The 27279-nt window shown below is 42.4% G+C and overlaps 1 protein-coding gene across 5 annotated transcripts in view; it reads right to left on the bottom strand.

Moving 5' to 3' along the window:
- LOC120546870 overlaps positions 1–27279 on the bottom strand; it is a 48409-nt gene that overhangs the window by 17821 nt on the left and 3309 nt on the right. For 3 of the 5 annotated variants that reach the window (XM_039782109.1, XM_039782111.1, XM_039782110.1), the window contains exons 4-8: positions 27241–27273; positions 24126–24206; positions 22512–22601; positions 22389–22417; positions 19319–20433 (exon numbers count right to left, since the gene is read on the bottom strand). In XM_039782109.1, the coding sequence (XP_039638043.1) occupies positions 20344–20433; positions 22389–22417; positions 22512–22601; positions 24126–24206; positions 27241–27273 (323 nt within the window). In that variant the 3' untranslated portion in view covers positions 19319–20343. Of the gene's footprint in view, positions 1–19318; positions 20434–21479; positions 21518–22388; positions 22418–22511; positions 22602–24125; positions 24207–27240; positions 27274–27279 lie in introns of those variants that run through there. The other 2 variants (XM_039782113.1, XM_039782112.1) reach the window with 2 other exon arrangements.

The following is a 27279-nucleotide window of genomic DNA, read 5'->3' as shown; positions in this document are numbered from 1 at the left end:
GCCCCGCTTCTCAAAAGTCGAGCCATGCTATCAGTATACATTGCGCCGCTGCTCACATAGACAATAAATGGGAAGGGTGACAATGATGCTTGCCAATGGATACATACCATAAGGGGTAATCACACGGTAAAGTTGAAGTTATTTAAAAACCTTAAAGCTATAGTGAGTAGTTTCTGTCGACCACATGAGGAATTGTAAGTAATGACAACAAAACTGTTGGGGCATCCACATGATACAAGCCTTCTGTGATCGCGCACCACCCCCACCCCTCCTCCACACAGTTACTTCTAGCCAAGGAGGACACGAAGGATTAAAAAAACATTTATCTTCACTAAATTTTTTTGTGCATGAATGTCACCGGACGACCCAATCTTCTGACCATAGCCATACTGAGAAATACAGAGAGAGTTGTGTGGAGCTGATAGTCTTGACTAGCTTTGTATCAACTCATTTGGCAATGGCTTGAATGTAACAGACGTTCATTAATATAAAAAAGTTGCACACTAAAGCTTGAAAGATTTTGGGCTTTTGAGACAGACATTCGGGGCTGGAGCCCCAGAGCAACCCCCCCGCTCTGCCCCTGATACTTTTACTTCAGTAAAGGATGTGAATACTTCTTTCAGCACTGGTTATTCCTTCTCCATTTCACATTGTGCTACTAGTTAACCTACAGCTCCCCCTTGTGGACTAAAAGGCTTTTTGCAGCTATAAAACTTATGCTAAAAATAATTCTAGGCTAATAAAAAAAGCATTTAGCAGTATTAATTATCATTGACTACGTTTACAAGCTGTCAATTTTCGGGTTATGGTTGGGTTAAGGTCATTATTTGGGTTTCTGAAACATTCGGAATAACCCGTTTACATGCGTGAGCAGAGAGAGTTACTCCTGTATGGAATTTGTAATCAATTGGCAATATCCCGATGTAAACGGCGATGCACGGTTAGCGTCTGGACGTACGGACAACCTTAAGACGCAATAACTTTTTTCTTCTTTCTCTTCTTTACCTTCTTATAAATCTCACTATCTCGGTACTTTCTGCCGTCAACAAAAGACATTATATTCATGGTTTTCACCACACTAATGAAGACATTGGTTTCCTCCTCGCTCCAAAAGTGTGGTGCTGTGCTAAGTCTCGCCATGTTTACATCTACTTCTTGTTTACTTCCGGTATACTGCGCGCAGGTTTTCTGCATTAACATATATATAACTATATTATTATAGTATATAATTATTATTATAACTATGTTTTCTGGCGCATACAAGAAGTTCCTCTACTCAAAAGACCAAGATTCCTTGCGAACAGTGTTGTAATGTAACGGAGTACAAATACTTCGTTACTGTACTTAAGTAGAAATTTCACGTATCTGTACTTTACTTCGGTATTTAAATTTATGTCAACTTTCACTTTTACTCCACTACATTTCCTAGATAAAATGTATACTTTTACTCCGTTATATTTCCACTAAGCATATTCGTTACTCATTACTAAAAAATAAAATTAGAAGAAATGTGTGTGACTGCAATAAGGGAGGTTTGGCGAATCGCTGCTCCTAGATTGCATTACGCACGCTCCGCACGCCGCGCGCTCTATTTCAGCGTTTGGTTGTTGCTAAAGGAGGAGGACACACAACTGAAACCGCCATGGAAGCACGAGCACCTACTGGAGGACCTCCCGTTATCGTAGACGACCACCCAGGGCTCAACATAAGCAATGGCCCGATTGCCCGGGGCCAGTAAAAACGTATGTCGGGTTGGTTGCAGCCACAGTCACTGGTGTGTGCGTTACTTCACGCAGCACATGTACTGACTGGAAACGTTACTGAGGATTATTTACCGTCAATGGCGCAGATGAACTAACACTACACTCGTTACTGTAAGTAGGTAGACTACAATAAAACCTCCATGATTAAAGAGTCAATACTTATCAATAACCCACGTACCTGTTCTACAGGCAGAAACACGTAGAAACCATATCTCAGTCTGCGCTGTCCACTCTCGTCCACCGCGCTGTGCAAACACAGCTCTACTCTGCAAATAGCGACTTTACAAACGAGCTAAAATGAAAGATGTTAGTTTGTAGTCTAACTGTCTTAATTTGCAACCAATCTTGAACTTTGGACAAACTGCTGTCTAAACGAGCCATCCTCTCTGCTGGAGCGGTAAACCTATGGATGTATTTTAAGACCAAAACAAATACATCTGGCTACTTAATATGCACGTGAATGACGGGTTGGTTGTATTATTTAGCAACAGAATTGTCTTATTTCAAATTAGGCATACAGGACTAATCTGAGATCATTTTCTAGTTAAGTAGCCTATCTAGTTATCATTATGTATTTTCCATGTTTTTAGGGGTTTGCTTACTAATGTAAAAAATATAGCATTAATTTAGTAAGTAAGTATTAGGTATAATTTTATTTTCTTTATTTGAAAGTCCGGCCCCTGGAGTGTCTGCTTAAAAAAATTCTGGCCCTTGGAATGGCAAGGGCCAGAATGCTGCTGGATGCTGCTAATGGCACAACATCCAGTGGCAGTGGTTAGCTGGGTTAGAACCATTTTCTAAAGCATAGGTGCCGCGTATATTTTCCTGCTTTCTTTGTCCTTTTCCAATCACACCTATGATATTTTTTTCAGGGCCAGTAAAAATGTAGAAGGGGCCAGCAAAACTCTGATCTACAGTGGGGATTTTTTTTTATGTTGAGCCCTGCGACCACCCCGACGATAGTGGTGAACTCGGTGAACAGGGTAGTGGTGAAGATAACGTCATACACCCGTGTTGCAAGAAATGTTTCTGTACATTGATGTCAGCTCTAAAAATATGCTGTTTGATAATTGTCCCTGAAAAGTCCTAGAAAAGAATGTGATTTTGATTTGATGAGTGAGATTAAGAAGATATGGGAACCCTGAATATGCTTTATGCTTTACTATAAGAAAGCCACAATAAAAGTTCTAACCGCTTGCTTTTAAAAAAAAAAAAACTTTTACTTTTACTTCAAATACTTAAGTACATTAAATATCAGAAAATTACTTTTGATACTTAAGTACAGTATGTATCAGATACTTTAAGACTTTTACTTAAGTAATATTCTAAAAGGTAACTTTCACTTCTACCAAAGTCTTTTTCTAGTACGATACTTGTACTTTTACTCAAGTATTGCTTTCTAGTACTTTATAAAACACTGCTTGCGAATAGAACATGCGCAGAACACAAATCAATGTTCCTTTTGATGGGGATATGCCGATACGCGTTTACATGACCAAAATTTCGGGTTAGAAAAGGGGTAACCCAGGTAGCATATTCGGGTTTTTAAAAACCGGAATATGAGCATATTCGGGTTTTTGCCGGTGATTACATGGCCGTGCGCGACCGGGTTATTGCCTGCATGTAAACGTAGTGAATGTAAAATAACTAATGATATGAGCTGTAACTACACTTTGCTGTCTTATTTTGGGGGTTTGTTGACGGTGGCGTAGACTTTCCTGATATCAGTAGAGGCTGCAGCAGCAGCAGAGGAAGAGGGAGCTGTCACCCTGCTGTAGGTCACTGCATCATCTTCATCATCATCTCCACCCCGAGCCTGGGAAATAAAAGACAACACGTAAATTACACAACATGAAATGACAGAATAATGCAACAATATGACATCCAGCGCCACGTAAACACAACACAATGCGGAATAATGACACAGCATCATCATCACAGTAACCAATCAGCAGCTGACCTGGGCTCTCCTGTTGGTCTTGGTGTAGCCGATGGAGGCGTAGGAAATACCACCCTCACGATGAGCCTGCACAGAGGAGACAACATAAAGGCTGCTCAGTAACATGTGGGGACTTCATTGGGTTCTATTGTGGTGTCGTCCAGCTGCATCATCAGACTCCTCCACGTCTTCTCTCGCAGAAGGAAGTCAGACTCACCGAGTGGCTCACAGAGATACATTTTGAAATCTATAAACCAGTCAGTGTAACTTTGGACTGGGTGTAATGTGTGATCTAGATCTAATCTTCTTAAAAACACTCTATGAAGGCTGTTTAGAAAAGATGCTAGAATGAATAGCTGTGGATGCGGGGAGGGGCCCATAGAAATGGCCATTCTACAGGGCCCAGAATTTTGTGCTACACCCCTGACCATACCATGTATCTGTACTCTGCCTGCTGTATGTATTTGTCTTTATTGTCTGTTGCTACCTGTACATACATCTATGTATTGTACGTCATTTACCTTGAATGTCACTGTTGTTAAACTATCTTTATGAATTAAAAAAGAGGAGCTGGACTGTACAGACATTTGATAACTCAGCCATAAAACTCACCACGTTTTCATACATCGGTGTTTTGTTCCCTGAAGAGACAAAAGAGAGTTGACTTTAGGATCCACAATAAAAATCCATGTTTATTGAAAGATCTCATTCGTAATTGTTTCATCTGTGAATGTTCTCACCTTTAGCTCTCTTCCATCTGATGACAGCCACAGTGATTAATATGAGCGCTGCAACAGCAAGAAAGACAACAATTGGCCACCACAACGGACCTGGAAAGAGAATAAAAACATAAAAAATTTTGACTGCAGCTTTTCTTCTCTAACTAAGAGGACGGCATCTTATTTGTTAGTTTGTTTTGCAAAAAACAACATCAGAGAGAGAGAAAAAGATTGCAATGTTACACAGCTGTTTACACTTTATACTTATTGCATGTACATTTTTGTTGTTATGCTACACTTGATTTGGCAATGTTAGCATGTTTCTTATGCCAATAAAACCCCTTTGAATTGATCCATCCATCATCCATCCCCTATCCGTCGGTGCGGGGAGCGCTCCAAGGGACCCCAAACTCCCTTCGAGAACATAACCAGCCGATGGGTCCCTTCCCACAGGTATATATCCCTCCCCTGTTCGCCCCCATACACTCCCACCCCTAGTTCACAACCCTTTGGCCCTTTCACTAATACGGTGCGTAGATGGTGTATCGCCTCGCCGTTTCTCCACCTCTCCCGCCATTGTCCACTCGCAACAACCCCAGGCTGCTCCTTCACTTGGGGTAGGCTTCTATGCATTCCCGGTCTGCTGAGACCTGGCCCGTTTGTGCTGTCCCCCGCCACCTCGGCTGGACCGTGGGGTGCATCTCACCCCCCCCCCACCCGTACCCCGTATCCTGTCCATAAATATTACAACAGGTTGGTGCAAAGCGCGCCCTGCGGAGGCCACCCTCACCTGGAGTCCGACTTACTGCGAGAACCCGGACACGCTCTCCTTTGGTGCGTACAGGTGGTGGCCTGGTAGAGCCCCCACCCCATACTCGCACCTCCCACAGTTTCGGGGCCCGTACGCTTCTCCAAATCCACAAAACATGAGCCGGTTGGTACTCCCAGGCCCTCCAGGATCCTTGCGAGGTGAGAGCTGGTCGTTGTTCCACGCCAGCGACCTTGTTCACCTGGGCGCTTCGCGACCCTCCTTTCACCCTTGGGTAGACTTTCCAGGGGGCTGAGGTGTGATACCCCTGTAATTGGCACACACCCTCTGGTTTTTAAAAGGGAACCACCACCCCAGTCTGCCACTCCTTTGGCACTGTTCCAGACTTCCACGCAATGTTGGAGGTGTCAACACCCCCAACCAGGTGGTTTCTGGGTCTCATCGGGTTTGCACTGTGGGTTGTTTGTCATCAGTGATTCACCCGGTTCATTCTGTCTGCTCTAATGGTTGTGTTCAGGGTACCTCGTGGGTTCCTTGTGGTTCCCCTCCTGAGGTGGGACGTTTTCGGCACTTTGGTGCCGACCGAAAGTCCTTCTCCATGTCTTCTCCAAACCTCTCCCACACCCGCTGCTTTGCCTCTTTCACGGCAGAGGCTGCAGCCCTTCGGCCCGCCGGTACCTGCACTGCCTCCGAGTCCTCTGGGTAACATATCCCGGAGACTCCTTCTTCAGTCGGACGGCTTCCCTGACCACCGGTGTCCACCCGGTGTTGTGGGTTACCGCCCTTGAGGACCTAGACCCTAAGACCACAGCTCCTCGCCGGCTTCAGCAATGGAACTTTGACATTGTACTCTGGTTCAATGCCCCAGCCTCCACAGGGTGCGAAGCTCCGCGGGTGCGAGTTGAAGTCCGTTGGACAGGGGCCCCAGACGTTCCCAATTTACCCGCACTACACGTTTGGGCTTACCAGGTCTGTCCAGAGTCTTCCCCCACCCCCTGACCCAACTCACCACCAGATGGTGATCGGTTGACAGCTCTGCCCCTCTCTTCACCCGAGTGTCCCTTTGAATTGATTTAAATTAAAAAGAGGGTAAGAGAGAGAGAATACACTTTACATCTATTTAATTGTGATTCTACCTTTTCTTATTATTACACATCTTTCCTTTGCCATGGGAGTCTTTCTAAAAAAACGGCTGCGGATCCATTAAAGTCAATGTGTGTATTTCCACTGACTGCAGAACGGCTGCGTTCCGACTGCGTCCCAGCTCGGGCGGTCCGCAGCCCTCCGGAGCAGATATGTAAAGCTTCTATTTTTGCCGGATGCCGGAGAGCTCCGCAGCAATTCAGCACAATTCAGATTGTGCTGGACAGGAAGTCGAGCACAGAAACAAAATAAAACATCAGGTTAATTTTCAAAATAAAATACACCGTGCTCATGGCGGATCATATTTCCCTTCACTACACCTTGAAAACACTGCACAGAGTTGTTTCCCCTCTCCTCTGGATGGATACAAACTGTTTTGTGTTTCTATTCTACGTGATTTTGTGAGATCTCGTGGGTCCTTGTGATTTCAGCTGTCAGACATGGCCGCAGCCGTTCCGCAACAAATCCGGACCTGGTGGGTATTGACGGACGGCAGAGCACGGAGCCGTTCCGCAGCCGTTCCGCAACCAGTAGAAATTAGGAGTAAGTCAGCCATAGAACTGTACAGTAAAAAGTTGTGAAATTTGGCACATTGATTTGGGACAGTCCCATAATCCATTTCACCAAGTTTTAGGTCTGCACCACAGGCAGTCTAGCGCCACCAATGGGTCGTATTTGGCGTTGCATCCATGCGATTAACTTTTGAACCGTATGCCCGATTTTGAACATCGAGATATAGTTGGAATCCTTGGAAGACGCCAAACTCAATGCACCCCATGATGTCAATATGCGCCATGTTGGACCTTCCGCCATATTGGATTTGATCAAAAACACTAAAAAGTTTTCACAGGTGACAAAATTGGTTAGATTTTCACGAAACATCACAGATAATCTTCAGACCATGCCTCACAAAAGTTATTACATTGCATATTGATATTCAACAGTGTTTGCCGTCACAGCCAATCAATATCGGCAAGTCTTTCACGTATCAACACCAATCTTAGTAGATAGGTATGGAGCCCAACTAGGAAGAGGTTCAAGAAATTAGGTGACCTTAGACCTATAGGGGGCGCTGTAATTAGCAAAATTAAGTTTTGGCCTATAACGTTTGATGTGTTTGGAATTAAAACTTACTAGCAGTGTCTGTTAATACTGTGGGAGGTCCTAAGGCCGACGCATGCCGATTTGTGACGTGAACCTAATTGATCCGGCCGCCATATTGGATTTCATCAAAAACACTAAAAGGTTTTCACAGGTCACAAAATGTTTCAGATTTTTACGATACTTAGCACAGATGATATTCAGACCAAGCCGCACAAAACGTATTCCATTGCATATTGATATTCAAAAGCATTGGCCCGTCACAACCAATCAAAATAGACGGCGAAGCCGCTAAACAGGAAGTGTACTCATATCTCGGGGAGGCTTTCATGTATCAAAACCAATCTCAATACTTGGACTCCTGACTCCTGAGGAGGAGGCTAAAAAATGTGGTGACTTTTGACCACTAGGGGGGCGCTATAATCACAGGAAGTAGGCTCATAGTACACCAATGTCCTTGTGTATTCTCACAATGGATAAAGAATGGCTGAGATATCAGCTCATTCACTTTGTTACAGTGCCCCTCACTGTAACAAAGTAAATGAGCTGATATCTCAGCCATTCTTTATCCAATTGCCATCAAACTTGCTGTGAGTGCTTGCTCATGCCATGGCAACGCCATTCCTGCTAGTGTACTGCTTGGCCCCCTCATTGCTGCTTGCAGCTATATTTATATTACATGTCTCAATGCTTCAATATATCAGTACAAAAAGGCTATATAATCTTCTGAGAAACAGATTCATGAAGATACATAAATATATGGAGACACTAGTTTTGTTTTTAGCATCGACTGCAGATACTGCTGTGTTGGTACCTGATTTAATGCTGCTCTCAGTTGTTATCGTGGATTCTGGTGTTGCTGTGGTGGCAGTGGTTGTTGTTGTTTTTTTTGTTGTTTTTGTTGTGCTGGCGATGGTTGTTGTTGGTTTTGTTGTTGTTGTTGTTGTGGTGGTGATGGTTGTTGTTGGTTTTGTTGTTGTTGTGGTGGTGATGGTTGTTGTTGGTTTTGTTGTTGTTGTTGTGGTGGTGATGGTTGTTGTTGGTTTTGTTGTTGTTGTTGTGGTGGCAGTGGTTGTTGTCGGTTTTGTTGTTTTTGTGTCCCCACCTGAACAGATGAATACAACTCAACAAACTGTTGTGATGTAATATTAAAACTTCAACTCCATAAAATTAACAAATATTTTAGGTAATTATTGTCATCAGTTTGAAGTGACTTTAAACAGCTAAACATGTTCTCACCAGAGGCCTGTACTACGAAGCAAGATTTGGCGTTAAGAAAGTAACTTCAGGTTCAACCCAGGGATTTGTGTATCACGACGGTGGATCACTTGTTCAATTGCCGTGGTAAGTTATGCTGAACATCTAACCTGGGGTCCGTTCCAGGTAGAAGGTTTAACAAACTCTGAGTCTAACCCTGATCTCGGAGTTGATTTACTCTGAGATGGAAAACTCTGAGTTTTCGGTTCCAGAACAGCTGATTTTAGTTGGTTCAATCAACTCGGAGTAGGCTGACTCAGAGCTAAGCGCGTGCACCACCACAATAAAAAGGCAGCATGAATGGAGCCATGATAGTACGATTCACCATCGTAACAACCACAAACAAACTGGTCGGCAGAAATACTCATGCGCACATACAGCGAGTTTGAACATGTATTTTGTTAAAAAAGCAACAAAAAAAAATAGCGAGAATTGGTGTCAGAGAAAATTGCTGCTCAATTCAATGCGTAAGCATTGACGGTGTATTAATTTCATATTTAATCACAGGTAACCTATAATGTTACTGGTGAAAACTGGAATGGTATTCCACCTATAATTTCATTTAGGTACAATCCTGCGGGCAAAAAAGCTATTACTAATCCCATTCTGAGCCTGCAGCACCATGATGATTAACAGAAATATAATTCATAATCATTTAATTCTTTTTAATGGCTCTCACTGGTTTGTGTAGAGGGAACACTACAAAAACGTAAAAAAAAAAAAATGTCAGAGCAAGGCACACTTTTCTGACGGCTCTACATACAGTGGCTTTACTAATATGATCCGCTCACCAATGTTGTGCAGAAAACTGCCATTTGCAAAAAAACGTAATGCGACACAAAGAATCTGCTGGGATGTAAAAGCATGTCCACGATTTTGGATGTTATTGATATGAGGACGGATAAGGTATCTACATATCTGATGGACTGTGAAGAAAATACCTCTCAAATCGGTTATCTAGAAATGACAATACATCTAGTTGGGACTCAATATCATCTCCTGACGTAAACTCCCTGTGAAGTAATACAACTTTTTCATCAACAGGATCGTCGACAAAAGGATGCAGTGTTTGAGAATAAAACGTTTTATAATCTGCCATAAACCAATACGGATTCTTTTTTGTTCAGATAACAAACTGCGCTAAAATGCGCTTGATCAACCCGGTCTCACGGCAGGTCGTGAAATAGTCACGTTATTTAGATTTATTAATTTGTGTACAGTCACGATTTTGACGTTTATTTTGTGTACACGCCACGAAATTTTAACGTTTACAGGTCACGATTTTCAAACCTGCTCTGGGGGATACAACAACGGGGGAATGAGGCGCCACACGCCGACCACAACAACAGGACAGACCGCCACATGTGGGATGCGAATCCCGGGCGCAGGGGCACACAACAACGGGGAAATGAAATGGCGACAACAGCGGGACGGTTGTGGTTAGGAAAAGAATAATGAGGAAAGGAACTGCAACACGCAGGATGCGATCCCTGGTCTCCGGGGTGAATGTCCTGTGTTGTTTGACCCATCCACCATCCCGACCAAAATAACTGCGCGGACTTTCGCTTTATCAATACTACTCGCTACCGTCATCGTTCTGTGTTCATGAAATATGCTTCCCATTGAAATACATTGCTTTAAAATTCGTAATCGCCACGCGAAAAAAACACATTTACGTGTCCTGTCCACGACTTAATAGATTCAATAACGTGACCGTATCATGAACTGCCATGAGACCGGGCTGGCCTGATACAGATTGAATGAATGAGGAAATGAGAGAGCGCTGGGTCAGAGGGAGGAGACTTGAGGTTTCTTGAAAAAAACCTGCTCCCGACCACAGGCCCGTTCCAGAAAGCAGGTTTAGTGAAAACTCTGAGTTGGTTAACCCTGAGATGAGGGAAACTCTGGGTTTTCCGTTCCAGAAAGAGAGGTAACTTAAAGTGATGGTTCGGAGTAATTTCACCCTAGGGTCCTTTGCACCATGACCTCGAGCCAAACACCCCCCAGAAGCTTTTTCACCTGGGTCTAACATTGGGAGAGTGGAGAGTAAAGGCGTTAGCCGCTGAATAGCTTAGCGCAGAGGCTAATGGATCCGAAGTGTCTCTTAACATTACCCCACTAATAATGCCCGAAATGATACCAAAGGTCTACACTAGTATATATAGGTTATGCACTCATAAACGGATGTATTGTAAAGTTTGTAAGTACACCAGAAGGTTATGTAAATAACACTTGCCTGCTGGCTTCTGCTCTCTCCGTTGTTGTTGCTGCTGTAAGACGAGTGCTTAGGGACATCTACAAATTACAACACCGGAAAAGAGATGCAACAAAATATATTTTTAATTTAACTTATTTTTTAAAGTAAGTGCTGTAGTATAACTAGCAGGAGACAAGTAATAATTGAGGTAGTAGTTGGGAGACATTACCTTATTTAATCATTAAATTAATAAATATTTTTGTTGCATCTCTTTTCGGTGTTGTAATTTGTAGATGTCTCAATCTTACTGCCGGTAGTAACAGCAGCAGCAGCAGCAGCAAAGAGCACAAGCCAGCAGGCAAGTGTTATTTACATAAACCTAATGTACTTCGTAAATTTTACAATCCATCGTTTTATGTGTGCATAAACTATTTGTATATTTTAAACGTTTTTTTTTATTAAATAAATTTTATTAATTACTTGGTATCATTTCGGCATTATTAGTGTTATGTTTACACACTTCGCATCTCGATAATGCTATCCAACATACGTGGAAGGGTACGGTGATTTGTGGTGGTGGGGTTTTTGGTTTTGTGGGGGTTTATCCAGAGTCATTTACTATGGTAACTGAGTCTGTGAACCTAACCTGGTCGGGAGCAGGTTTTCTTCAAGAAACCTCGAGTTTATCTCATTCTCCTCCTCTCAGAGGGAGGGGAACTCATTTCCTCATTCATTCAGTCTGTATCAGGCGCATTTTAATGCAGTTTGTTATCTGCATGAATAAAAAAGCTTATTGGTTTATGTTAGGCAGACTAAATGTTTTTTTTCTCAAACATGTCATGTCCTTTTGTCGACGATCCCGTTGATGAAAAAGCTGTATTAATTCAGAGAGTTTACGTTGGGAGATGATATTGAGTCCCGACTAGATGTTTTTTCATTTCCACATAACCGATTTGAGTGGTATTTTTTATCACAGTCTATTAGATATGTAGATACCTTATCCTTCCACTAGTTCAACATCGTGGACAGGCTTTAACATCCCAGCAGATTCTTTGTGTCGCATTACGTTTTTTGCAAACGGCAGTTTTCTTTATATCAGTGTAGCGGATCATACTGTAATAGTAAAGCCTCTGTATGCAGAGCCGTCAGAAAAGTGTGAAACTTTTTTAAACGTGTTCCCTGGACACAAACCAGTGAGAGCCATTAAAAAGAAATAAATGATTATACATTATAGTTCTGTTAATGATCATGGTGCTGCAGCCTCAGAATGGGAATAGTATAGTTTACTTTTTCACCCGCAGGATTGCACCTGAATAAAATTATAGGTGTAGCTTACAATTCCAGTTTTCACCAGTAGCCTAATATTATAAGTTAACTGTGATTAAATATGAAATTAATACACTGTTAGCGTACGCATTGACTCGAGCAGCAATTTTCTCCCACACCAATTCTCTCTCTTTTGCAGCAGCAGCCGCTGTCTTGCTTTTTTAACGAAATACATGTTCAAACCATGGTTCAAACTCGCTGTTTGTGCGCATGAGTATTTTTGCCGACCTGTTTGTTTGTGGTTGTTACCATGGTGAATCGTAGAATCATGGCTCCATTCATACTGCCTTATATGCACGCGCGTAACCCTGAGTGAACCTACTCCGAGTTGATGGAACCAACTCATATCAGCTGTTCTGGAACCAAAAACTCAGAGTTTCCCATCTCAGGGTAAATCAACCCAGACATCAGGGTTAGACTTAGAGTTTGTTAAACCTCCTTCCTGGAACGGAACGCCGGTTAGGTTCACAGGCTCAGTCACCATAGTAACTGACTCTGAGGTTAAGTTCCCTCTCTTTCTGAAACGGACTGGAGTTACCCCTCTCTCTTAGGTTTGATTAACCTCTCTTTCATCTCAGGGTTAACAAACTCTGAGTTTTCACTAAACCTGCTTTCTGAAACAAGATATGTTGGAGATTAGAGATCAACCGGCGTAAAAGCACCACCTACTGACCAATCAATACTCGATTGATAACGGCGTCACCGTTCTTAGAAGATCAGGTGGAGCTCGGTGCGCAGAGAGAGAGAGAGAGAGAGATGCGCTCAGAAAAGTTAAAACATTTAGAGACCGACAACCCCGTTAACATTCCCTGATGGGTATTTTTATGAAAGATATAGATTTTCAGCGGAGGGAATTACGTATAGGCTATTTGTCAGCTTGTTGATCAGTGTGTTGCCAATGCGCACATCAGTTTGAAATGTTTTATTTGCATTCACGATTGCTTCCACTGCCAGAGTTGCAACTGAAATAACAGACTAGAGCAACGGCAGTTTATGGAAAGCCACAAGTGTAATTATGGTCAGATCTTGGTCCTGACTGATTGGGAAGTGATATTGATAAGTGTTGTGATATACACATCTACAGTGTCGACTATTTTTTTGCCAGCTTTCCTTCCTGTTTTAGGAAGCAGCGACTGTATTGCGTTTTGCCTGCAAAACCATGTCTGTGTTCTTCATATTTATGTAGAATTATAATTTGTTCTTCTTATATAAAATATGCGGCTCTGGTAGATGTTTGCGATTGGTCATGCTGTGCAAACACCGCCTCTTTTATTTGAACGTGTGCGCTGCTGGATTGGGAAACCCTGGGTTGACTGAACTAGTTGATAACCACCGTCGTGACACAGGTTATGCAGGACCGCGGTTGTTAGGGTTAGTGAAGCCGGGTAAATGAAAGAAATCCAGGCCATGTTGATCTTGAGTCGTAGTACAGGCCTCTGAACAGATGAACACAACTCAACAAACTGTTGTGATGTAATATTTAAACTTCAAATCCATAAAATAAACATATTTTAGGTCATTATTCCCATCAGTTTTAAGCTACTTTAAACAGCTCAACATGTTCTCAGCTATTGTTCAAATAAGACGATTTGAAAACATTATGATGTAAATACTCACTGGCAACAGACAGAACAACCGTAGTGTCTGGACCTTGATGTTGTCCTGATCTGAACTGTCTGCAGGTGTAAGGACCAGCATCCTCCTCTGTGACCTTCTTTATAACCAGAGAACATTTCTCTCTAACACTCAGTCTGTCTGATTTAACTCTGGCTTCTTCTTTAATCTGCCCGTCTACAAACAGCTCCACTGTGTTTCCTGAACGACTGAAGATCCAGGTAGTACTGTCACACTTTGTCTGACCGTCTATCACATGTTCACAAGGCAAAGTGACTTCATCTCCAGCTCTGACAGTGACGGAGAGGAAATGGTTTCCAGCTGCTGCTGTTAAGAAGATGAGAGAAAATAAATGTCTGTTGTGTCCATCATCCTTGTTTCCCAAGAGTTCACTAAACTCACCATGTTAGTTCTTAGTCCAATAAAATGTATCTAATAAAGTACATTTTATAAAAATAATATTGATAACAATTATTTAACATATACCTGACAAATTAAACAAGAAAAAATGAGAAAATACCTCATGTTTATCAATGATGAAGAATGATGTCATCTTTAAACTTAAAATACATAAAATAATCAAACATATTTTTTACATCAGGATGAAGTGATGTTAAACAGCTCAACTTAGTAAAGTTAAGAGGGTAAAGAGTAAAGTTACCTTCATCACTGTAATCATAATTATTGTAATCATGCCCGCCGATAGGGGGGGACAAACGGGTTTGTTGTCCCGGGCCCAGGGCAGAGTGGGCAGGGGGGCAGAACTGGGCCCTCATTAAATTATGGAATAATAATTTTAAAAAAGAAATTAAAATAGGCCTATTTGTGGAAACAATATGTAATATTTGAGTTACATAAAAGCTTTTTCTTTGTTTTCTTCCTAATTGTCCTTGAAATAGTGGTCAAGAACCCCCCCACCCCAACACAAAAATGGTTTGGCCACTGATCAAAATTTGATGTTGTCATACGCTCAAAATGTCCGGTCAGCACAAGTCCGGTGCTCAGAAAAGGAAAGAAAAGAGAAGAAGAGAAGAAAAAAATAGAGGCCCTAGAGATTTTCTAAACACATATTTAAAAAAAAGGTGGTGACGGTGAAGCTGGAACTAGTAAAGTCAACGTAGAGCAAGGTAAGAAACAGCGCAGCCAACGTTTACGAGCCTTGTAACGTAACATAACAGGCCAGCTCTCATGTTAACGTCCATTAGCTCGTAGAAAAGTCTGACACAACACGTTAACTTTGACAGAAAGAGTTGAGTTTGGTAGCTCCGTCAGAGAGGAGGAGACAGAGAGGAGAGAGAGCCAGCTGCAGTCAGGGGACAGAGAGAGTGATGCGGGAGGTGCCCCGCAACGGAGGGACAGAGTCAGGCTACCGGTGAGAGAGAGAGAGAGAGAGAGAGAGAGAGAGAGAGAGAGAGTCACAGTGATGCGGAAGCGGCTGCCCTGTCAGAGAGTCAGAGCAGGATGGATCAGAGACTGATCACACACTTAATTTCAGCGAGAGGAGAGGAACAGGAGAGGAAGAGCAGAGGAGAGGAAGAGCAGAGTACAGGAGAGGAGCAGGAGAGAAAGAGCAGAGGAGAGTTAGAGCAAGGGAAAAGGAGAGATCTGGGCGTGGGGGGGGCCCATCTAAGATTATCTTGTCCCGGGCCCAGGCAAAACTGTCAGCTGGCCTGATTGTAATGTTTCGTTATATTATTCTAACAAGACAAGTTAGAAAACATTATGATGTAAATACTCACTGGTAACAGACAGATCAACAGCAGTATCTGGACCTTGATGTTGTCCTGATCTGAACTGTCTGCAGGTGTAAGGACCAGCATCCTCCTCTGTGACCTTATTTATAACCAGAGAACAGTTCTCTCTAAGACTCAGTCTGTCTGATTTATCTCTGGCTTCTTCTTTAATCTTCCCGTCTACAAACAGCTCCACTGTGATTCCTGAACGACTGAAGAGCCAGGTAGTACTGTCACACGTTCTCTGACCGTCTATCACATGTTCACAAGACAAAGTGACTTCATCTCCAGCTCTGACAGTGAAGGAGAGGAAATGGTTTCCAGCTGCTGCTGTTAAGAAGATGAGAGAAAATAAATGTCTGTTCATAGTGTGATGACTTTTTTCTTCATCCTTGTTTACCAAGAGTTCACTAAACTCACCATGTTAAAAACAGATTTGTCATGAAGTAAAATTTATCTAAAAAAGTAAATTCAATAATTATGATACATTTGATTTTTAATGTGCCTTCCATTTATATGTCTTCTTACCTGTGAAGTGAAGCAGCAGTATCAGAAATAAAGACATTTTGATCCATTTGAACTCTTCCATCGTGCTTCTCTGTGTCTCTGCTTCTTCTCTCTCTCGTTCTGATGCTCAGAACTGTTTCTAAAATAGTGCTTTAGTCGAGAGATGCTGCATCTACTTCCTGTAATTAGGATGATGTCACTTCCTCATAATGACTTTTAGGGTTGGGGTAGGCTGTTTGAATCTCTTATAGACGCCAAACAGACAAAAAGGTTTTTTCAATTTACACTTTTGCATATTTGAAACATAGTTTTCTCTCATAGTTAAATGTTTCTGCGTTCATTGATCCAATCTAACGCTGCAACAAACAAACTGTATTAATCTCATGTTGAGTCTGGTGTTCCTACGATTGATCCAGTCCCAAGTTATGTGCCGACGCCTTTTAAAAATATTTGCTGGAAGAACTTCGCGCTGGTGGGCATGGGCGGACTGGAACGGAGAAACTGACGCGTTGTTTGAAACTGCGCTTTGGTGACGAACGACCAGGCTGGTTTGTTGGTTTAACGGCACATAGCGCTGGAGCGGGAAGGATCAAATCTCCGAACGCAAAAGGTTTCATTTTATGGCGTACGGGCGACGCTTAGAACACGGGCACGGTCCACCGGTGACCCGAAAAGACGCACTTCGCTGGGCTTCCGCAAACTGTTTCGTAAAGACGATTGCTTACGGCAAAGTCGTGGCTGGCTGAGACGAAACGCGGGACGACGCTAAGGGCGCGTTCGACGCGTTTTGCTGAACGCCGCTGGTTTACTGCATTGCATTTACATACGCCGAAAACCGAAAAAGCTAAAGCTTGAAAACACCTGACCAGATTCCGGCTGGAAGGCTTTGCGAGAGAGTGGATCGCTGGCCGGTAATAAACTGGTTGGAACGACTGCTGAAGGACTTTCCAGGATGATGAAGGATTATTCGCGAAGGGCGCACTATGCGGAACGACTTACGGTGCGGGCTTTCGAAGGCTACGGAAGAACCGGTCGGTGCTGACGACGCGACACTACGAAACGAAAGGCGGATCGCTGAAGGCGCTGCTGAAGAAATCTTCAATCGGAATTACGATCAGGGGTTGAGCAGAGGCTTATCCGGGCCAGCACGGCAATATTGACTGGCACCGGCTTGCCTTCCCGGTTCTCCTGACCGTTATTTATCTACGACACGAAAGGGCGGCTGGACGCGAACTGGCTGTCCCTACCGTTTAAAAGCTTCCTTTTCAACCAAATTTGCTTTAGACTTTGAACGTCGACGGACTGCTGCGATGGCGAGGACGAGAAGTGCCAATTAACCGAAGCTGCCAGATGAACCAAAATCGAAAGCCCAGCTTAAACGTTTTCGACTTTAATTCGCTTAACGGCGCTTACGGAACAATTCGACTTATTAAAATTCTTCGACCGTTCGTTTTGGCTTTGACGACGACACCGGTCGCTTCTCGAACCAGCCGCGGCAGGCGCGACGCGGGCGACGGCGGGCTGGTGATTCTGACTGGAAAAGCGCTTTCAAAAAGCTTCGCTTTTCTCCCAACCACCCGCGCCAGTAATGACTGAAAAAACTTCGCTGCCCGATCAGGTTGAAAGGATGGTGGGCTATGGAACGGAAGCTGCCGTGGAGGCGGCGGAAGTGGGATAAAGGCGACCCGAACGGGCACGGGGCCACGCCGTGTGAAGATGCGACGAGAGCTGCGGCACCAGGCGACGACGGCGTGATGCCAGCTAACGCCGCCAGACGTACGGGCTGGTGCGGCATGGACTTTTGCAGCACCAGCGGAATGCCGAGGTGAGGGACGGAAGACTTTTGGAGGGACAGATACGCTGGCGGGGACGAGCTACTATTCATCCGGGTTCCCGGCCTTAACTTCCGTTGGAAGGAACAGCTATTAAAATTGGAAAATTCAAGCTGGCAAATGCGCAAAATTCTGGCGGGCAGCATAACGGCAGAAGCAGTAGGTCACCGTTGGCGAAGGCAGGCAGCGCTCATTTGAAGACGGCTGGCGGAAAGGAGGACGGGGCGAAATTACGAGGAACGATTTTAAACAACCGGAACTTTAGGCATCATTTGTTCATGACGGAGGTTACGGGAAATTAAGCAGAACAGACTACTGATGCAGGGGCTGGCTGGTTTTATCCCTATCTTAGCAAATTGCATAGTCAGCTATAAATATGGGTGTGCATCATGATTATGATAATGATCGTGCCATTAAGTGCTGTCAGACTTAATGTGTTTAATAATTTCTGTTAGGTTAATTTGAAACATTAAACGCGTTAGAAATTAATCACAGGTTGACCGCGATATCACTTGGTTGTATATGAGAGGTTGTAATGAGCTCACTTTTGCTGTTAAGATGAAGACTATGGTACTGAATTAAATGGGAAAACATCAGGCATGCATTGGTACCACTCTAAACCTGCTAACAAACAGGGAAGGGGGCTAAATAATTCACCAAATTTAACCAAAAAATCCTAGCTTGCACTTTCTGTCTTCCATCAGAGTGCAGTTTTTCCTTGTCTTTCATATTTGTGTTTACTATTGTGGAACTGGCAAAGACCTGGTGGTTGTTTGTGAAAGAGAAACAGAGAAACTTTTACTTCTCCAACATAAAAGTTGCTTACATTATATTTGAATAGTTATAAGTTATAGTATATAGTAACTAAAACTCTGTGTAGTTTTGGTATAGGCCTACATAATATCTAATCCCCATGTTCAGGTACAGCAAGTAGCCTACTTGATCTCTGAAATTGTTGTCAGTAATACTCTGTACTGTTTTATAATTACAAGTTTGTGTAATTTGGGGATTCTGTAGCCAGTGACATTTCATTATTTGTATTTTATTTTCAATGCAGATGTAATGGCATTGACATTTTTTAGTTTTTATTTGAAGGCTGAGGCTTCATTAATAAACACAACCCCAATTATCATCATTGGTTTTGAGATGTTACTTGAGTACTGTGAATACCTTGTCTGATAGGCTACAGCATTGTGGCATAGTATCAGGACATCCTGGCTAGTGTCTGTCGCGCACGGATAGGGGTGAATGGCCTGATGATGGGCCTATTTGGGATTAAGTCCAGGGCTGTTTTTTAGTCCCAGTCCGTCCCTGGCTACTGCCACCCCAACTTCTTATGTGTTGATGCATCAGTAATAAGGATTCACTTTCCATTATGACTCTATTAGTACATAAAGGAATCACAGAACACAGTAAAATTAAGTGGTGAACATTTCTTTATTTGCAGATTATATTGTAATGAACTTTGAGTTAGCCAAACCAATCTGGAAAAATACAGCCCCTTTTTTCAACAATGCATAATTCATAAGGCAACAACAGTTCCTTTGTGGACAGCGCCAAGACAGGTCAAACTATAGCGTACCCCTTTCGTCAAGTCTGTCCTCTCTCGCTAATCAGCCCCCTAAGTAGTAAAGCAAACCATACAGGTAACCACACTACGGCAGTCAATATGCACATGCAAAACTTTGCAAAGGGCATTCAAGCACAAGGAACTGAATGCAGGACACCGCACACTATCACTTACACTATCGGCCCCCCATTTAATTAACCTGGGCTAGACAGGCTTGTATCCACCCGTACCAATTGGCTAACTCTCACACAGCTTAGCACAAGTCAATTACTGTTGCTGCAGCTTTAAAACCCACTCATAAACAATCAATAGGCCAACAGACAATACTAGACAGGACTACACTTAAAACATTTAACAGTTTATTTAAATGTGACCACTTAACTCTCGAGTTGTCAGGACCCTCCCCCGGGGTCTGAGCTTGTTAAACTGGTCCGAACCGGCCCATGTGTGATTGGACTGTGGGGGTGAAGTCAGTCCATCGCTGGAGCAACGGAGCGGCTGACAGTGTGTCAGACGTCCACAAACAGCCAGACCCTCCTCCAAAGTGCTCTGAAGAAGGATCTGGCTACTCCACATAGCATTCGGGGATGGGAGGAAAACGTGCTCTGGTTTAGTGGCATTCCTTTAATCCAATCAGAATCGCCATGGGTGGCGCTAAACTCCGCACGGAGCCTTTGCAAAATAGTTGTTCGATAGAAAACTCTGATTGGACAGATAGTCTAGCTAGCTGTCTCAATTTACCCTGCAGAGATCTAGGGTGCAGTCAACCATAGTCCTCATAGATCCACCGGAGTTAAAAATTCCATGCCACTCGCTCGGCTCTACTTTATCAGTTGAGCGTCTCAGCAATCAAGTCCAGCTGAGACTGATCAACTAGCAGAGTCTCTGACAGCAGCAACAATGTGGATCAGGTGATCTGAGGTTTTCATAGATCACTGTATCATCATCTACATCATAACGCACCTGTGAAAAACAACACAACACAATCAAAGACACACTTTCTAATCCCAATCCCACTTCTCTGATCTGTAGGCGTCCACCGCCCCACATTTAGCTCAGGGAAATAAGAAATAAGTTAAAGACAACAAGCACATTTCATTACATTCATTATAGTGAGGAAGAAAGACTGTTATTTATTAGGGGTTGGAATCACCAGAGGCCTCAAGATACGATATCATCACTCACGATACTTATGTCACAGTACGATATTATTGCGATTTTTAACGTTACGCGATATTCTGCGATATATCGCAATGTATCACCTTTATTCCAACTTCAGATATTTTCCAAATTATGTCCCCAAAATGAAAACTTTGTCAACATCTGTTTTATCTAAAAAGATAAATGTCTCTTTGTTCATCTCACTTCAATTGTATTGCTGCAAAATGGGATTGTCAGGCAGACAAACTGAACAATACATATGTATATAATAACAGATCGATACTTGGCGTCTGTGTATTGATACGGTATTGCAACATTGCGATACTATGCTGTATCGAATTTTTTCCCCCCATCACTATTATTCATGTGATCTCAATGAAATTGAAAATGAATTTCATTTTGCTATTGTCCACATTATTATGATTTAAGATCGCAATTATTTAAGAAAGTTGTAGTAAAAGAGATGTATAGATATAGATCTGTCAGTTTGGTTGTTTCAACATTAAACATTTTTATTTGCAGACTATTTAGAACAAGCATGGGCTAAAATGAAGACGGCTTTGTGTCGATGATTCTCTGTCTACAAGTGACATGCCTTGTTCCTTTTTTGCTGTATCGGAGGAAAGAGGCAACGAGCAAATGTGTTTTAGAGGGATGAGACGTCCTTTCCTCTGAAGCGTCGCATGAATTTGTCAGCTGTTTGGGCGGAGTTAGCAACTCCTTCAGCTGCACAGCTTCCAGGAAGGCTGCTCTCGTGTATCCTCGCCTATAGGTCCTCGATGATCCCTCCTCGGACCTCGGGGACGAAATAAGAGCTTTGAGACGGCTTTCACCGAGGAGGGACAGAACAACTTCCGGTTCAGCCGAGGACCGAGGAGTCGAGGAGCTATCAGATAAGAGTTATGAGATGCAGCCCATGGTGTCACTTTTTCACAGTTTGTCGCTTTTTACTTCATTACTGAAGTTTTTGTCGCTTTTTATCCAACCTTTTTCCAATGTTTTTGTTGCTTTTTTAAACCCTTTTGAAGAATTTTCAGAAGTTTACTGAGAGGATTTTATATCAGGCCTCTGAGAACATGTTCCGTATTTAGCTGTAGTTACACGTCATTTCCATTTTTTAATTACATCCGGGTAATAAGCTGCCAGAACTTTCTGTTATTTTACAGTTATTTCTCAGAGTGTGTGTGTGGTGTGTGTGTGTGTGTGTGTGTGTGTGTGTGTGTGTGTGTGTGTGTGTGTGTATGTGTATGTGTATGTGTATGTGTGTGTGTGTGTGTGAGCAGAAGCTGTGGATGAAATGTATTTTGTATTGGTGTCATGTAATTCTGTGTGGGATGGACCACTTAGTGGCATCACATGTAAATAAAATATATCATATCATTAGATGCTTTTGTTATAATTACTGAATTTAAGACCAAAAGTAACATAAATATGTTTAACTAATATTTGGACTGGGTGTAATGTGTGATCTAGATCTAATCTTCTTAAAAACACTCTATGAAGGCTGTTTAGATTTTGATGACACTTTTAAAGAGGAGCTGATTACCATACCATGTATCTGTACTCTGCCTCTTACCACATCATCATAACTGTTGTATTCTGTATGTATTTGTCTTTATTGTCTGTCGCTACCTGTAGATACATCTATGTATTGTACGTCATTAACCTTGAATGTCACTGTTGTTACACTGTCTTTACGAATTAAAAAAGAGGAGCTAGACTGTACAGACATTTGATAACTCAGCCATAAAACTCACCGTGTTTTCATACGTCAGTGTTTTGTTCCCTGAGAGACAAAAGAGAGTTGACTTTAGGATCCACAATAAAAATACATATTTATTGAAAGATCTCGTTTGTAATTGTTTCATCTGTGTTCTCACCTTTAGCTCTCTTCCATCTGATGACAGCCACAGTGATTATTAGGAGCGCTGCAACAGCCACAAAGACAGCGATGGTCCACCACCACCAACCTGGAAAGAGAATAAAAACATTAAAAACTGTTTTGGCTGCAGCTTTTCTTCTCTAACTAAGAAGACGGCATCTTATTTGTTAGTTTGTGTTGCAAAAAACAACATCAGAGAGAGAGAGAGAGAGAGAGAGAGAGATTGCAATGTTACACAGCTGTTTACACTTAATTTTAGTAGATCTAGACTTATTGGCCCTCATTTATCGATCTAACGTAGAAACCAGCGCAGATATGAGCGCAGAAATCATTTTACGACAGGCTTCACGTGTGATTACGGAAACGTTCGTATCACACCAATCGGAGCGTAAGAATGGTCGTACATTAATAAATGCAGCGGCTGGAAACGATCGTAATTTAAATATCAAGCCCCAATATATTCTCGGTTTTGAGGCCTCGCCCCTACAATTTACAACATGGCGAGACGTAATCCGGCTGAGAAGCGCCACTTTTCAGAGGTGGAGATTGAAACCCTGATATCTCTGGTTCATTTGCACTAACATGTGTACTTTTTGGCAGCCTGAAAACTGGTATTAAAGGCTGTAGAAAGAATGCGGGATGAAAAGAGATCACTGATGCAGTCAACAGTGTTGCCGTAGTAAATCGGACTCTGAAGTTTAGCCTATTTAATTTATACATCCTTGACACAATTTCTATAGTCCTAATAGTAATATATAGGCTTCTATTGTAATCTCATAAGCCTACATGGTGTACCTATTGCATGCATGCCCCAGTTGGGGCTGTGCTGGACACTGCTCTCTGGGCATCGGGTCATCTGGCTCCATCGCTACATTTTTGGCACTGTGTTTTCCTGCGAGATGTTGTGCAGAACCCCACAGGCTAAAACAATGTTGCAGACCTTTTCTGCCGTGTATAGGGTCCCCCCCCCCCCAGCTGATGCAAGCCATCTGCCCTTAAACAATCCGATGGAGCGCTCCAAAGTGGCACGTGCGCGTACGTGTGCACTGTTGTACCGGCTCATAGAGGTCTTCTAAAAGAGCCAGATCTGCCATTGCTGATAAGTGATCAACTGATGACTTCTCCTTCTCCTGTTAAACTGACTATTTGCTGCACCCCAAGTCCATGCTGACTCGAAAACTTGCGTACACGAGTTCAGACCAGACGTGAGATTTTATCGCAGCCTACGCTCACGTTCAAATTGATAAATGCCGAGATTTGCGTAGGAATCGGCATACGCCTGTCCTACGCCTGTTTTAGGTCGTACGCACGTTTCATAAATGAGGGCCATTGTATGTACATTTTATGTACGTTTTTATTTTACACTTGCTTTGGCAATGTTAACATGTTTGTTATGCCAGTAAACCCCTTTGAATTGAATTAAAAAGAGGGTGAGAGAGAGAAAACGCTTACATACTATATTTAATTATATTACATGTCTCAATGCTTCAATATATCAGTACAAAAAGGCTATATTGTCTTCTGACAGATTCATAAAGATACATAAATATACTGAGACACTAGTTTTGTTTTTAGCATTGACTTTAGCATTGAGATACTGCTGTGTTGGTACCTGATTTAATGCTGCTCTCAGTTGTTAGTGTTGATTCTGGTGTTGCTGTGGTAGCGGTGGTTGTTGGTTTTGTGTCCCCACCTGAACAGATGAACACAACTCAACAAACTGTTGTGATGTAACGTTAAAACTTCAAATCCATAAAATAAACTTATTTTAGGTATTATTCACATCAGTTTGAAGTTACTTTAAAAGGAACACGTGACTTACTGGGACTTTAGCTTATTCACCGTATCCCCCAGAGTTAGATAAGTCCATACATGCTGGGAACTATATTCTCTGAAGGCGAAGCACTGCTTCTTGGGCGGCGTGATTAGCGCAACACCTGAAAAGCACCGTTGTTACTCTCAGCTCACCACGGGGCTTCTCAGGTGCTGCGAGCAAATCACTCCGCCCAAGTAGCAGAAGTAGAGATGTCAAGTAACGAAGTACAAATACTTCGTTACCTTACTTAAGTAGAAATTTTGGGTATCTATACTTTACTGGAGTAATTATTTTACAGCAGACTTTTTACTTCTACTCTTTACATTTTCACGCAATTATCTGTACTTTCTACTCCTTACATTTTAAAAATAGCCTCCTTACTCCTATTTCAGTTCGGCTTGTTTTCATTCCGGCTCGTCATCGTTAAAAAAAAAAATAAATAAAAAAATAAAACTATCCAGAGAAATCGCGCCATCCGGATAGAGTGAATTTGATTGTGGTTGGATGAGAAGTATAAACATACAGTGCCTTGCGAAAGTATTCGGCCCCCTTGAACTTTTCGACCTTTTGCCACATTTCAGGCCTCAAACATAAAGATATAAAACTGTAATTTTTTGTGAAGAATCAACAACAAGTGGGACACAATCATGAAGTGGAACGAAATTTATTGGATATTTCAAACCTTTTAAACAAATAAAAAACTGAAATATTAGGGTGCAAAATTATTCAGCCCCTTAAGTTAATACTTTGTAGCGCCACCTTTTGCTGCGATTACAGCTGTAAGTTGCTGGGTATGTCTCTATCAGTTTTGCACATCGAGAGCTGACATTTTTCCCCATTCCTCCTTGCAAAACAGCTCGAGCTCAGTGAGGTTGGATGGAGGCGTTTGTGAACAGCAGTTTTAGTTCTTTCCACAGATTCTCGATTGTTCAGGTCTGGACTTTGACTTGGCCATTCTAACACCTGGATATGTTTATTTGTGAACCTTTCCATTGTAGATTTTGTTTATGTTTTGGATCATTGTTTGTTGAAGACAAATCTCCGTCCAGTCTCAGGTTTTTGCAGACTCCATCAGGTTTTCTTCAGAATGGTCCTGTATTGGCTCCATCCATCTTCCCATCAATTTTAACCATCTTCCCTGTCCTGCTGAGAAAAGCAGCCCAAACCATGATGCTGCCACCACCATGTTTGACAGTGGGGATGGTGTGTTCAGGGTGATGAGCTGTGTTTCCCAAAATAACGTTTGATTGTGAAAAGTTCGTTTTGGTTCATCCACAACCTTCTTCCACATGTTTGGTGTGTTCCCAGGTTTTGGAAACTTTACCACTTATGGTATCTTAAGAATTTCTTCTTGCACTCTTCCTAAACCAGATTTGTGCAGTATACACTGTTGTTGTCTATGGACAGGCTCCCACCTCCTTAGTCTCGTAGATGTCTTGTGTCTCAGCTTGCGAGCTGTTAGACGGGTCTTCATAGATTTGTAGTGGTCTGATACTCTTCCATTTCAATATTATCGCTTGCACAGTGCTCCTTGGGATGTTTAAAGTGGAAATTTTTGTATCCAATCCCTTTAAACTTCTCCCACAACAGTATCCGGACCTGCCTGGTGTGTTCCTTGTTCTTCATGATGTCTCTGCTTTACGGACCTCTGAGACTATACAGAGCAGTGCATTTATACGGAGACTTGTTACACACAGCTGGTTCTATTTATCATCATTAGTCATTTAGGAACATTGGATATTCAGAGATCTCACTGAACTTGGAAAGTTTGCTGACTGAGTAAAGGCTGATAATTTTGCAGCCCACTTTTTCAGTTTTATTTGTTAAAAAGTTTGAAATACATGATTTTGTTCCACTTCATAATTGGGCCCACTTGTTGTTGATTCTTCACAAAAAATTACAGTTTTATATCTTTATGTTTGAGGCCTGAAATGTGGCAAAAGGTCGAAACGTTCAAGGGGGCCGAATACTTTCGCAAGGCACTGTATACCATTATACAGATATACCGACACCCTATTGGTTTGTGCACCTGCACAGACCCGGTGCTAATACGGCACCGTTGCCATAACAACCGTTATCTACCGGACCAAACAGCAACACGGATTTCGGTGCCTTATTAGGTGCCACTTAAATGCCTGCGCTTCTCTTTGATTTTTTTTTTAGATACTTTTTATTGTTTTATATTTTTGAACGTACAGAACAGACAAATACAATTGAACAAGGTGCTCCTTTTTTTGTGGAGGTGGGGTAGTGCACTATAGGCCCCTGTGGGGGCTAAGCATTTTTCCCCCCTTACATTACTTTTATACTTTAAGTAGTTTTGAAACCATTACCTTTACACTTTTACTTGAGTAAAAAGCTTGAGTTGATACTTCAACTTCTACAGAAGTCTTTTCAAACCCTATTATCTATACTTCTACTTGAGTAAGGAATGTGAATACTTTTGACACCTCTGAGCAGAAGTAGCAGTGCTTCGCCTTCTGAGAATATAGTTCCTAGTATGTATACGGTTACAAGATGGCTGTGGCTCATGTGACCTTGTTATTTGTACACGCTGTGACTATACAAATCACAACATGTTGGCGTTATTTTTTCACTTATTGGGAGCAGTAGGCTAGATGGAGCCAGTTACCTCCAGGATCTGTGTTAAGTTAGGCTAGATGGAGCAGGTTACCTCCAGGATCTGTGCTAAGCTAGGCTAGCGGTGGGTGCATCAGACAGAGTTACGACACGCACAGAGATGAGAAGGGTACGTATGGACTGATCTAACTCTGGAGGATACGGGGAATAAGCTAAAGTCCCAATAAGTTGGCGTGTTCCTTTAAAGTCACTTCAAACTGATGAGAATAATACCTAAAAAGTTTATTTTATGGATTCAAAGTTTTAATATTTCATCACAACATGTTCTCACCTGGTATCTCCTCAGTGTTCTTCTGTTCAGTCACTGGTG

The sequence above is a fragment of the Perca fluviatilis genome, chromosome 18 (assembly GCF_010015445.1).
Source record: "Perca fluviatilis chromosome 18, GENO_Pfluv_1.0, whole genome shotgun sequence".
Classification (NCBI taxonomy): Eukaryota; Metazoa; Chordata; class Actinopteri; order Perciformes; family Percidae; genus Perca; species Perca fluviatilis.
This window is presented reverse-complemented; position numbering and strand designations above follow the sequence as displayed.